Below are 14,725 nucleotides of genomic sequence, written 5' to 3' on the forward strand. Positions count from 1 at the left end.
AGTGGACCGTTGACAGGTAAAATATTTCACATTTGTGAAAGACAGTAGAGGATTTATAATCACCAGGGAAGACAGCTAAGTGTATTTGTTCTCAAATACATTTACAGCCCAATTCGCATCAGATGAATGGTCCAAATGCCTCAAGCAATGACTTTTGTTTAAAGTAGTACTAAGCTAATGATGCCTCCACTTACCAGTAATCTACCCAAAAACAGATGCAAAATCTCTGGAAATTCAGATTAACCTTATACTTTTCCAAGCACAGTGAGCAGCACACAAAGACAAGCCAAAACCACAGAGGAACAAAGTCATTGTGAGCAAGGAGCAAGGGAAAACCCACCTCAAGTCTAAGACCTGAAGAGACACGACTAAAAATGGCACACCCTGCGGCTACAAAGATCATCCTGGAAATATCTGCAAAGAATATCGAATCACCAGAAAGCAAAAAGCAGACTGCAAAAGGAACCAAAATGAATGCCAACAATAACCCAGGCTAAAACTCACTGCCTAGCCACAAGTGACCTGAAGGGGGAAATGATGGCCTGAAAGGCAATCGGAATACATTAGCCAGAATAAAGGTGGAGATAAATGATGGGAAATACGGGGGAAAAGAGAAGGAAGGTCTAAGATGCATGCATGCAGGGAAAAAAAATGTACCAGGCTGGCTTTGGTGGCACACGCCTTTAATCCCAGCACTCGAGAGGCAGAGGCAGGTGGATCTCTGTGAGTTCAAGGCCGGTCTGCTCTACAAGAGCAAGTTCCAGGACAGCCTCCAAAGCAATACAGAGAAATCCTATCTCGAAAAACCAAAAAAAAAAAAAAAAAAAAAAAAAAGAAGAAGAAGTACCAGAGGGGCCTATCCCCCCCCAAAAAAAATTATAGCCAGATACTCTGTAAGATAATCAGATTTAAAGAACATAACTAAATTCTGAACAAACAGAAATCCATACTCTGGAAAAAAAAAACAATGAAATACAAAATACCAAAGACAGAAAGAATGTAGATATATCTAACCAGAAAGCAGCAAAACACATTAAAATAATTTTTTAGATAAAAAGAAAGACAGCAAGTGTGACTATGACTGATGACTTCAGAAGGTTTTAGGAATAAAAGGACACTGAGGCTGAGTTCAGCTCAGTGGCAGAGGGTGAGCTTAGCATGTGCCAAGCCCTGGGTTGAATCTAAAGCAGAGGACAAAAGAGGAGGAGGAGGGAGAGGTGGCAGAGGAGGCAACGAGTCTGAAAAGACTCCAAGAAATAAAAAGCCTGTCAAAATATCTGGAGGCAAAACTGACAGGGCTTATACAAAACCTACTTCATTCTTGGTCATTTAACCTCTCTTGTTACTTAAAAAAAGTTTGGAGTTACTTCCAAAGTTCATTCCACCTCAAAGATCACTCTGTCATTATATATCTCAGTCAGTAGGAGGTGATTCAAATGATAATAGGCTACTGCCTAAAAATAAAATGCTCGCTATCACCAGAAAGAACAATGGAAATTAACTGAAATTATATCTCATATTCTATAAAAAGCCTTCCATATACTGAATGCCAACACATGTTGAAAACTGCCAAACTTCTTTATACACACTGTGAGTGTGTGTGAGTGTGTGTGTGTGTAAGAGAGAGAGAGAGAGAGAGAGAGAGAGAGAGAGAGAGAGAGAGAGAGAGAACAGACAGACAGACAGAGGATAGAATAGGAAAAAACTAAGCATTTATTGCCAACCTTTGTTGCATATTAGAACCACAGAGGAACTCAAGAAAATGCTAATGTTAGAGCCTAATTTCTACCATTCTGATTTAATTGGTTAAGCCCAGGGACCAGCCCCAGATTATTCCAAGATTGCCATTAAGGTTGAACTGAACTGACAAGTAAGAGGATAAGCCTTAAAAGAGTAAAATCCCTGTAATCCTTCCAAAGTATAATTAAAGATTACAAAATTATCAAGGATATGAATACAATAAAAAACCTACTCACAAAATGATATAATGAGGGTTCATTTGTTCCAAACTTAAAAGTAGCTTAAAGAGAACGATAAAACAGATGGTTAGTTTTATAAGATGGTTAGTAAATGCACACAATTTGTTACTCAAGATGTAATGCAAAGTTGACAGCATTCACTAACGTGTAGTCACACGGTGGGTTGTTGAGAACAAGTACGTTTGTAGTATACACCCAATGTTTTAAGCAGACACTAAAGACTATCATTCCTGTTACGTGGCTTTAGTGCCAGCACCAGACCCAGAATATGAGACTTCATGGTCTCTGAAGGCACCATCACGCTCTGGTTCAAGACAAGTTCATGACTAAAGATTATCCTTTTCTCAAAGGGAATGGGAGTAAAAAGGTAACATCATGCATTTCCTACTGCTCATTCAGCACCTACTTGACTTACACACCAAGCACATACTAGGACTTTAGAATAACCTCACTTAATTCTCACAAGGGAATGTATTATGCTCACCTTACACGGGAGGAAATGAAAGCTCTGAGAGGTTAGACTTCTGGCAAATAAGTATTATAGGAAAGAAATAGTAAATTTATAGTATGGATTTATTAACCATTCTGTTATTGTTACATTTCATGATATGGGAAAATAATTACCCAAAAAATGGCCATTTTTGGGGGGTTTCAAGACAGACTTTCTCTGTGGCTTTGGAGGCTGTCCTGGAACTAGCTCTTATAGACCAGGCTGGTCTCAAACTCAGAGATTCACCTGCCTCTGCCTCCCAAGTGCAGGATTAAAGGCATGCACCACCACGGCCGGGCTAAAAAAGAGTCATTTTTAAAGTTTATACATTTTTCATTTAAATGCTCAGTAAATGTCTTTCGACTGTGTTCAATAGCAACGTGTCTGGATTGTTTATAGTCAGTCCCCCTTTCCTCAAACTTTACATCTGCCCCTCAGCACACCTGGCTAATTGTCAGGGTTCCTGTGTTCAGAATCCACTATACCTTGATGATACATCAACAAAATGTATATGCAAAAAATCTCACCGCTACCACCCATTCTCAAGTCAGGCCTCAATTAATTAAAAGTCTCCCTCTGCTCACCTCCGTGAGCCTATTCTGAATTCCTGCCAAGGCTCCCTCTGGAAGACCTCCTTTTGCAAGGGCTACCCAGTCTGCAGAGGTAAAACAAGCACTCTACCACCGAGCTGAAACCGTAGTCCTCTTTAGACTCTTTCTTTGAAGCTAGCCTCACTAAGCAGCCCATGTCATTCTTGAATTCACTCTATAGTCCAGGCTGGCCTTGGACTTGTGATCTTTCTCCCTAAGACTGCCAAGTGGCTGAGATTACAGGCCACCAGATCCAGCTGAACTTCAAAGTCTTTACAGCAGGCAGGATTCAGTACCTTCCACCCCTGCACTCCAGTCATATTTGCCTCATTGTTGCTCCTTTGACGTGCTAAGCATTCTCCCTTCTCCTGGCTGTTTCTGGACCTCAGATAAGGTCTTGGAAAGTTTCGGCTCAATGATACCCTGTCCCTGAAGACTCACTTCCTATCTCTTTCCTTTACCAGAGCATGTATTACTTCCCAATGTAAGGTATTCATCACTGTTTACCTGACCCCATGATTTACATTTCACCCCGAGATAAGATCTTGTATCTTCTCCATGCCCAGAACAGGATCCGGCATGAAGTGCATACTTGAAAAATATTTGCTAAATGAAATACAAATCATTGGTGCCAAAACGCAGATTCGTGAACACTCCAGTACAGAACCTCTGCCCACACGGTCTCTGCTACTTAATAGTGCACTTCTAGCACTCCCAGGTAGCGGCCAGAGCCTCCTCCACTGCCACACAGACATCACCCAAGACTAGGAACTCTTTTTTACACGCCTGCGTTCCTGTAACTCTGAGAGTACTAAACTCGGGCTCTTAATGCTTCGTAACAGCTTCCCATTTGCTACTGAAGCTTCCCCGGCTGCCCCTCGCAAACGGCAGTCTAGTCTCCTGCCCGCTGCTCGTGCACTGCAGGTAATTAGGATATCTCATAAATGGAAAATACTCTCAGACATTATTAGTATTCTTTCGATTCCTTTCTCGAGTTCAGTATTATCTCGATATTCTTTATTCCCTCATGAATCACCAATTCTCATGAGTGTGGGGGAAATTTCTAGTAACTATCATGGGTAAGGAGGAAATAAGGGCTAAAAAATTTTTTTGACGTGACTACTTTCTCACTCCCAACATCTAAAGGAGGGAGGAAGTGACAAAGGCCACCAGACAGAGGAGAACCTGGGATTGCCTTACACAACTCAGCCCTGGCAACTTGAAAGAGCAGGACTGACAGGTTCCTGAAGGGACAAATGAGCCTGAATCTTAAAGACACTTCTGTTGACTTTGCTGTCAATGACTTCAGAAGAGACTCAGAAAATAAAGACACAGACAGACGCCATGTGTCATCACAATTCGTTTAGCTCTTGTACTTCATAATGTTTTTTCTAGGAAAAGCGCAATGGCACACAAACAGGGAATCAAATTCAGCTATGTTTTCTTTTTAATTTCCACATTAATAAATGCCACAAAGATCGCGCGTTATTGCAAACCCTCCAATAATAATGATAATAACAATACTTTTTATATACAGTTACAGAACGTATTAGAGTGTTCTGTGTACTCTGTCATTTGGTTGGGTATGAGATCAGCCATCACGAGAAAACTTACAAACAGCAAACGGACTAGACAGTACGGAACTTAAAAGCAGGCGTAAGAAAGTCACCAAAGAACACAAACTGTAGAAACTGAAAAAACCATACAGGCGCTCCCTAACCTCGATTAATTGCCCAGACCCACCTCCCAGAATCCATGCCATCTAAACCAGCTGCCCCTACCACGCTCTACTCCTGTATCCTTATTTTTCCTCACAGAGGCAACTGTAGGCCATATCACACAGTTATATTCGCTGACAGTTTGTTTGCCTTCTGACAAAAACAGGCACTCCACGAGGGGAGCAGCTTTTCTGTTTTGTTACCCCAGGATCAGTACACACAAGGTGGGCCTTCGACGAGCCATGAGCACGAGCTGGGTAAAGAGAAGATGAAACCGGCCGGGCGCTGGTGGCGCACGCCTTTAATCCCAGCACTCGGGAGGCAGAGGCAGGCGGATCTCTGTGAGTTCCAGGCCGGGCTGGACCGATAGCCTCCAAAACAATTCAGAGAAACCCTGTCTCGTAAAAACCAAAAAAAAAAAAAAAAAAAAAGAGAAGACGAAACCAAAGCCCAGAGAGGTCTCGGCATCTCCTCAAGGTCACAGAGCTGGCCCGGCCTTTAATGAGACTATTTACCACAGCCTTGCCCGTCCGTCTTCTCCTTCCATGACCTGCTGCACCTCACCAAAGCAGTGTGTGTCTGCAAAGGAGTCTCTTCAGCAGATTTCTCTTTCTGGGTTTTGTGTGCCAAAAAAAAAAAAAAAAAAAAAAAAAGGACCAAAAAAGTAACAGACTTCAAGCGCTTCACAAACTAAAAGTGTACTCAAATTTCGTAAGCATACAGGATTAGCCCCCAAAAACAGACAGGCACAGCCACTCACAAGCTCTTTGAGTTCCTTTGGAAATTTGTGTGTGTGTTCAAGTTTTGTAAACAGCCACGGAAACCCTATTAACCGGTTCAGCATGGCCAGTGAGGCACCAACCTCTCTTCTGCCAGACAGGCTTTATCTTGCCGGTTATGCAAGGAGACAGCATAACCCTGAAGCCCCTCTGGTTCCTTCTAAAGTGCATGTCCATCCTGCACAACACTAGACATAAAACGAACTCTTGGGAAGTTTCAGACCCTGGGAAAGGTGCCATCTCGGACTCCCCTGCCTCCCATCAGTTCGTCCCTTCACTGAAAACCCACGAAACCGGGAGGGGGGTACGAGGCAGAAAAGGGGCGAAGAAACATTTTCGGACACACAGCTGGGACTCATCCTGTTAGCAACACTCCAGCCCTACACCAGCTTTTCCAAGAAAGCCAGGGCCTCACGGATACACCTCGTGTGGTCTTCTCTGCTCACCTTCCTCGCAGGGAAGAGCAGCCAACTGCCAAAACATTTTCGGGGCATGTCCCTAGACCTAGGGTGCATCACGCGGAGCCAGGATGGTTTGCTCAGAATCTCTCAAAACTACTGTCAACCCAATCAGCAAACCGAAAGGGACGACCCATGATGTGGCACCGCAAACAGTTGATTGAAATGAACACGGGAGTTGGGAGTGGGAAGCGGCCGGGGAAAAGGCTCTGGCGGCGGACAGGGCGTGGGAGACAGGGTCTCAGGAAACCGGGTCAGGCAAAAGGCAAAGGTGACTGGGGGAAAGGGGATGAGATTCTGGAGGTGATGGGCGCGAGGCAAGGGGGGAGGGGACGCGAGCGGGCTGGGGGAGGGGGGGTCCGGGGCGGGGCGGAAGAGAGAGAAGAGGCGGGATGAAGATGGCCAGGCCGGGAGGGTCTTTACCTGCAGCTCCGCCCGCTCCACCTCCCACTGGGCTCTCTCCACCTCGAAGCGGGCCCATTCGTGCTGCAGGAAGTGCAGGATCCCGGGGAGGCTGTACTGAGCGCGGGCCGCCCCCGCCGCAGCAGCCCCGTCTCCGGCCGCTGCAGCCTCCGCCAGAGGCCCGAGTCCCTTAGCGCCGCCAGCACCCGGGTGGTTGTTGCTGAAGAAGACGCCGGGACCCGCCTGCTCGTCCATGGCGGCCGCACGAACCCCGGGAAGCTCTGCCTAGGCGCCCAGCGGCGGCGGCAAACTGCGGCGGCCAGCTCTGCCTCCTCCCTCCGCCGCTCCCCGCCCACACCCCAGTCAGCAGGGAGCAGCCGCCTGGGCGCGGGGGCCGGGCGAAGCCCGTGACGGGCCGGGAAGTGGGTCAACCGCGGCCCGCGGGGCTTGCCGGGAATTGTAGTCCCGGGGCGTGGCGAAGCCCGCTGCCGGCGGGGCTGCGCCTCTCGGAGGCCGCCCTGGAGCCACGCCCCTTCCTCACCACGCCTTCCCCTCGGGGCTGCGCGGGTTTCCTCTCCCGCCGAGCGGCCGGGCGATGCCCTGCGGGGCTCCCTTCACGCGGAAGTTCGCGGGCGGCGCTCCCTGTTGCAAACTCACACGCGGAAGTTATCGCGCCGAGTGCCAGCCCCAACTGCCCGTAGTTTAGGGCTTCCTGGTCGTTTGGTTAAGAGATCGGCTCAAAGCTAGCCGGTCGGTGCTCTCTCACGGAGCCCCGGGACTATGGGTCACGGCGGCGCCTGCCCTCCTTTCCCCAGTCTCGTGGGCAGATCGGTGTCGCTTGAGAGGCGCTCTGACCCTCTGTCTCTCGGCCGAGACTCGACGTTTTGGAGAGCTGCTTCAAAGTTCCAAGTCTTAACACTTAATGTGAAATACCGGTCCCTTTCTCTGGAGGATGGAGTCTGTGAAAGTTTGAGATCTCCAGTAGCAAGTTCTGCTGTTCCTTCTCGTTTTCCCCATCTTTACAAGGCAGCTTTCACTCAGTTCCCGGGAACAAGTGTTTTATTGTCAGTTATATTCCGTGCCGGGAATATAAAGATAGATGTCACAGTTCTTGTCATCAAAAGGAGATTGACACACATGTACAGAGGAGTCACGGGACCCTAAGGGCTACACTAGGAGGAAACAAAGTCCTTTTTTGCTCCACTGCTCTCGTGAGACCCAGGAGCCTCTCCCTCTTCACTTGTCACTTTCCCAGATTCTTGGTCAATTGACCTTTGACACCAAAGGCACAGCAAAGTCCTTTCCTTGCCAGTGCTCTCCCTGTCTGAGCTCCCTGCTTATCACTACACCAACGGGAAGGTGCCCGAGGAACATTTAAGAAATGAAAATGAAATTAAGTAATTACTTGTCGCTCTAACAAGAAATCTTTAAATCTTGCTTTGTTCCGATGGGCATAGAAGGAATAAGAAAAAAAGTAAAGATAGAAGCTGGTGAGTGACTTGCAAGGGCAGGACATCCTGTCCCCGTCCTCTCTCTGCTCCCGGGTCTTCCCATGGAGCCCAGTGAAAAGGACAGGAAATACATTGTATCTGCTCTGGTTGCAAATAGCGATGGCAAGCCCTCTTCTCTCAGTTACTGAATTTCAGTTTCTGCTTTGTGAATTCATTCTTTATTGTCATAAAAAGTTGATCTAGGCCTGGCCAAATTCCTTGTGTCATAAATTATTTTGGCTGTAAAATGTCCTTGGAGATTCAGCCCCATCCTCTCACTCAGCTTTAGAAACTGAGACTGTCCTCAGTGAGACCTTGAGTGACTGACTACTGCCAAAACTAGCACCCAGATTGCTGCCTGTTAGTTCAGTGACCTTTAAAAAAAGGGGGGGTTAAGCAGGACATGGTGGCACACTCCTGAGACAGAGGTCACCCCAGGCCTACCCAGAGAAACCATGTCTCAGAAAGGAAAAAACAAGATTAATTAATTCAATGAAAAACAATTCTTATGCGTATCAGAAAACTAAGAAAACTAGAATATTTTCATCTGAGAGATTAAAGGAATTCAGACAAGACCTTTGCTTTAAATTGATCCATAAAAGATTATAAACTATAATTAAATGTATAGATAATAAGGCAAGGAAGATGTTTCCACCAATAAAGTGCTTGCCATGTAACCATGAGAAACTTGAGTTTAGATCCACAGCACCCACATGACAGCATCTACCTATAACCCCAGGCCTGGGAGACGGTGGGGGATGCACACATGGAGGCTGCTGAATCCAGGGTGTTCATTGCCAAAATGCTGAACTCCAAGACTAAAATAAGTAAAATGAAGGTGGACGTAATGAAGGAATACTTGTAGATTTCACACACATGTATACACACATGTACACACACACATACATACCTCCCAAAAATATAGCTATCCTGGACTACTATGAATATGTACTGAAGCACTATTTTAATTCATTTTCAACTCCATTATTCAATAACTTCTTTGCTTTTGAACACACATTTACAATCAAAATAGTATTGATGGTCCATATCGTAGAAATAACAGTGAATAAGTCAAAATACTAGGAGTGATAACTCATATAGGAGTGATAACTCTGAGTGAGTTTGTGTATGTGTGGTGTGTGTGTGCTGTTTTGAGACAAGGTCTCTCTGTGTATTCCTAGGCAGGAACTTGCTATGTAAGCCAGCTTGGCCTTGAACTCACAGAGATCTTCCTGCCTTTGCCTCCCAAGTGCTGGAACTAAAGGTGTGTGCCACCATGCCTGGCTATGAAATTTTCTTAGCCTAGTGATTTTTTCCCCTTGTGCTTGTCTGTGCTTTACATTTTCTGTATTAGGCGTGAACTCTTAATTTATTGATTACAGCACAGACACAGCAAAGCTCAGTGAGGTTCCACAAACTCAACACTTGCACGTTAACTACCACTCACAGCATCCAATAGCACGCCGCAGGGATCTATCTGGTAAGACTTCCCCACTGTACCTTTTCAATCACAATTATAAAATTGTCTCTTGGGCTTGAGGGGAAAAAAATCTAAAATTTAATGACTAAATAAGACAAAGCATTCATAGGAGTTTAAACCTAGACAGGGCTTCTCTGTGTAGCTTTGGAGCCTCTCCTGGCACTCACTCTGTAGACCAGGCTGGCCTCCCAAGTGCTGGGATTAAAGGCTTGCAACCACCACCTGGCAAACCTAGACTTCTCATGAATGTTGTTTTCATCCTCAATCCTCTCATTTATTAAAAGATACTTTTCTCACACGGGTGTGTGTGTGTGTGTGTGTGCACGCGCGCGCACGCACGCTCCTGTGCACACACGTGCTGTTTGTGTATGGAAGTCAGATCATAACTTAGGGAGAAGATTCTCTCCTTTCAACATGTGGGGATCTGGGGGTGGAACGCAGGATGTGTGTCATACTTGGCAACTAGTGCCTCTACCCGCTGAGCCTTCTCACTGGCCCAATTCTTTCATTTTTTATTAAAGCATAAGGTTTATCTCACAGAATAACTGTGAGGTTATACAGGAGAATAATTTTAAACTTTTAGCCTAGAACCTACCATATGGTATATACTGAATAATCATAGCTATTTTCATAACACAGTTCACAAGATTAACTGAAATTTACACACACACACACACACACACACACACACACACACACACACACACTTAAGGCCCTGGTAAATGCCCAGCCCTCATCATTATTTGCTTCTCTCTTGCACTCCTAGAGTTAAAGTAATCCTAAAACCAACAAGACTAATGTTTAAGCTAACCTCTAAGCCTCAAGCCAAACTCATGGTGTTGGCTTCCCAATATTTTCACTATACAATAAAGCCTAAGCGACATGAAAAATAGTTTCTTTTCTGAGCACACAGAACAACTGTGGAGGTGCTGTATAAGCAGCTTAAGGTGAGAATGTGAAAGGCTAACAGGGTGCTCAGATGGTAGATGTGCTCGCTGTGCTTGGGTTACCCATGCATGCTTTGCAGGATCCGCATTACATTTCTGTAAAATGACAATTCACCCGATCTTTTTTTTCTGTTTCTCGTTAAGAATGAGTGGCTATTTTCCCAAGCTGTGCAAAATGACCCGTTATTTGGGTTTCACAGGAAGGCTTCAAATTGAACTTGATGACTCTTTCAGAGTTCTGGACAGAAAAAGGAAATTGCTTGGGTGGGAAGAAGCCTCCGAAAGGATAAAAAGCGCTTTGGGGAACAGGAACTCGCAATAAGCCATTGTTATTCACCTCTGTCCTGTCCATCTCTGTCCCCTCTCCTTCCTGCCTATCCTGTCAGGGACCTTGTTCCTGCATCCAGCTTCCTGTAGATTCCCCAAATGTGCTGCCCACATCTGAATGAAGGACTTCTATCATCTGAAAGTTTCCCTGGAGTCCAAGAATTAAGTCCGCATCACAAATTTGTGATAGGACAGTGAAATAGACTTTAATGGTTATTATTACAGTTACTGTTATTGGGGGGGGGAATCTGAAGTTATTTTAGCTTTAGCATTAGCATTTAGGGCCGGAGAGATGGTTGGGCAATGGAGAGCACACAGTGATCTTCCAGAGGACCCTAGATTGATTCTCAGCGCCCACATGAGCAGTCTCACAGCAACCTGTAGCGACAGGTCCAAGGGGATGCACCACCTCTGGCCTCAGTGGGCACTTGCACTCACCTGCAGAGGCACACACACACATAATTAAAAATAATCTAAAATTAAACCTAAAATTCAGTTCACTTAATAAGCTTAAATTTCATTTAAAAAATTTTAGATAATCTATAAAAGGATTAATTATAATTAAAATATAGCCAAGTGAGCATCAGCAGTAAATTATAGTAGTGGTCATTTTGAATGTTGGAAAACAAAGCAAACTCATTATTTTATTTTACCGGCCAGCTTTTTTTTTTTCTTTATTTGTGGGAAGGTGGTTTCAAGACAGACAGGGTTTCTCTGTAGCTTTGGAGACTGTCTTGGAACTCTCTGTGTAGACCAAGCTGGTCTCGAACTCACAGAGATCCGCCTACCTATGCCTCCTGAGTGCTGGGATTAAGTGTGCCACCAATGGCCAGCTTTACTGTCCAGTTTTTGATACTTCATGGTAAAAGTTCTCTTTTTAGAATAAAATTTCATCTCTATTTTTAAATTTAATATTGAATTAAAATTAATTTTAGCTTTGTGATGGCTGATGAATAAATAAATACCTCAAAATTACAGCAAGATTACCTCAATCAATATTGGACACAGAACAGCCTGAAGTGATTACAGTTCTGAAGCAGTAGCAACCCTTCTCTTAGGATATTAGTGGTCATCAACCTCGGAACTGACCTCAGCAAACAGATTAGGTTTTGATTATACTCTTTATACATATATACGTTTATTCGAGGCCAGAAGAAAGCATCAGAGTCCCTGGAACTGGATGCACAGAGTTGTGAGCCACCATTTGGGTGCTGGAAACCAAACCAGGTCTTCTAGAAGAACAAGTGCTCTCTACCCAACGGAGCCATCTCTCCAAGCCCTTGTCACATTTTTCTTTTCCCTCTCCACTACAGACTTTGTTTGATAGCTCTACTAGTTGAAAACTTCCCGTGAGGGGAGGCTCTTCTCAACATTCGCGTGCGTGTGTGCGTGCGTGCGTGCGTGTGTGTGTGTGTGTGTGTGTGTGTGTGTGCCCGTGCACGCGCGTGCCTGTGTCTGATTAAGAACATCTCTGTAAGCTGGCTATCCCTGCTGAATTTACTACTTGCTGGGATGCACCCCTTCCCAGCTACAGCCACTCTCAAAGAGAACACTTAGCTGTCACTTGGGCATGAGTTGCTCAGGACACCACCTTCCCAGTGCCAGCCTGGTGTTCCTCAGACACACAGTAAGTCAAATCCTCAAAAGGATGCAAACGAGCCAGGCGTTGGTGGCATACACCTTTAATCCCAGCACTCGGGAGGCAGAGGCAGGCAGATCTCTGTGAGTTCGAGGCCAGCCTGGTCTACAAAGTGAGTTCCAGGACAGCCTCCAAAGCCACAGAGAAACCCTGTCTCGAAAAACAAAAACAAAAACAAACAAACAAACAAAAAAAACAAATACGTAAAGAGAGAAAAACCAGGGCTTAACGCCAGAAAACAAAAACAGAACAGAACGAACGAAGGCGGAGTCCCCAGCTTCACATTGTTGCTCTGATTTTTGATGTCTCTTGCTATGCTTACATCTCTCACAACAGGACTGGGCCTCACTGCAGGTGCCGCGTTGATCGCTTTACCCTGTCACTCTCAATACAGATTCTGTTCAACATGTGTTGAGTGCAGAGCTTGCAGCTGGTCCCTGTGACGGAACATTCTACCACTATCTACACTATCTCCTTCCCCAGATTTCCCCTCAGCAGCAGGAGGGCAGTAGCAGTCTAAACCAGCTCACATAGACTTCTAAGTGAGCTTGTAATACGAAACACGACCAAGTTACTGATTGTTTCCAAACTTCATTTGTATTCAGTCCACGCAAATCCACCTCGAGGGAAAGAGGCAGTTAGATACAGTTCTAAGTATAAGGCAAATTAACTCTGCCGTGTTTGTAGAAGATGTAACCAGCATGGAAACAGGAAAAAAGTCCCAGTACCAAGGAGGGAGGGATAAAAGACAAACGAAAATCAGCTAGAAGAAGGGGGAAGAGTCTTTCAGTTTTTGTTAAGCCAAGTTTTAGACACTTTGAGGATGAAAAAGTAAATAATGTTTGTCCTTTTCTAACTGGGTTACTTTTAGACATGGAGCAGGGGGTTGCCAGCCTACAATCTCACTGTCAAAGAGTCCAGGAAACAGGGAGGACCCTAAGAGAGATATGCATGGTAACCTAGAGAAGGAGAATGGGATGAGATTTCCTGAGGGGATTGGGAGTATGGGGGTGGGGAGGGGAGAGGGAGATGGGGGGAGGGGGAGGGGAGAGGAGGACATGGGGGAACAGGAAAGTTGAGTCAGGGTAAGAATAGAGGAGAGCAGGATGAGAGATACCATAATAGAGAGAGTCATTATAGGTTCAAGGAGAGAGCTGACACTAATGAGATTTTCAGAGATCTACAAGAATGATACCAACTGACATTAAAGCTACCTTAAATGCACTTCCCTGATAATGAGATTGATGACTACCTTATATGCCATCCTAGAGCCTTCATCCAGTAGCTGAAGGAAGCAAAGGCAGACACCCACAGCTAAAAACCAAACTGAACTCCTGGAACCCAGTTGCAAAGAGTATTGACAAGCAAAGGAATCAAGACAGGGCTGGTAAAACCCACAGACGCAGCTGACATAAACAAGGGGGAATGCATGGACCCCAACTGTTGCCTGAGAGGCCAGCATGGGACTGATCCAGACCCCCCTGAACCTGGGTGTCAGTGAGGAGGCCTTGACAATCTATGGGACCTTGGAGAGTAGATCAGTATTTTTTTTTTTTTTTTTTGGTTTTTTCGAGACAGGGTTTCTCTGTGGCTTTGGAGGCTGTCCTGGAACTCGCTTGATAGTCCAGCCTGGTCTCGAACTCACAGAGATCCGCCTGCCTCTGCCTCCCGAGTGCTGGGATTAAAGGCGTGTGCCACCAACGCCCGGCTAGATCAGTATTTATACCTGGCATACAGATGGACTCTGGGAGCCCATTCCACATGGAGGCCTTACCCTCCCTGGGGAGCAGAGGGGAGATGGAGTGGGGTGTTGGGAGAATTGGGGGCACAGGGGAGGATGGGAGGGAGAGGGAGCTGGGAGTAACGTGTAAAAGTTAAATAAAAATAAACAAGCCGGGCGGTGGTGGCGCACGCCTTTAATCCCAGCACTCGGGAGGCAGAGGCAGGCAGATCTCTGTGAGTTCGAGGCTGGGCTGGACCGATAGCCTCCAAAACAATACAGAGAAACCCTGTCTCGTAAAAAATAAAAAAAAGAAGAGTTTGGCAGGTCTTTAAAAAGTTAAAAATAGAATTATTATTTAAGCCGATATTCCACTCCTGGCTAGATACTGGTGAGATACTAAAATACATGTTTGTTATGCATGCCTATAATCCTAGCAGTCAGAAAGACAAGGTTCAAGGATTCTGAGTTAGAGGCTAGGAGGATCTCTGTGAGTTTGAGGCCAGCCTGGTGGTCTACAGAGTGAGTTCCAGGACAGCCAGGTGTTACACAGAGAGACCCTGTCTTGAAAAACAAACAGGAACGAGGTGGGAAAAGCCTGAGTATCCTTCAGGGGGTGGGTGGAGCAAGAAATGTGTACCCACAACAGAATAGTATTCCGCCATTAGAAAGAATGACACGATGATTCGCAGTACAGTACTGATGA

General features: G+C 45.6%; 1 protein-coding gene across 2 annotated transcripts in view; it reads right to left on the reverse strand.

Moving 5' to 3' along the window:
- Window positions 1-6,785, reverse strand: part of Strn (striatin) — an 84,471-nt gene extending 77,686 nt beyond the window's left edge. Inside the window, exon 1 of one of the 2 annotated variants that reach the window (XM_013115991.2) lies at window positions 6,438-6,785. In XM_013115991.2, coding sequence (XP_012971445.1) covers window positions 6,438-6,671 — 234 coding nt within the window. In that variant the 5' untranslated portion in view covers window positions 6,672-6,785. The remainder of the gene's footprint in view (window positions 1-6,437) is intronic. The other variant, XM_005073595.4, reaches the window with a different exon arrangement.
- Window positions 6,786-14,725: the final 7,940 nt, after the last annotated feature.

This window comes from Mesocricetus auratus, unplaced genomic scaffold (genome assembly GCF_017639785.1).
Source record: "Mesocricetus auratus isolate SY011 unplaced genomic scaffold, BCM_Maur_2.0 Super-Scaffold_100024, whole genome shotgun sequence".
In the NCBI taxonomy this organism is placed as follows: domain Eukaryota; kingdom Metazoa; phylum Chordata; class Mammalia; order Rodentia; family Cricetidae; genus Mesocricetus; species Mesocricetus auratus.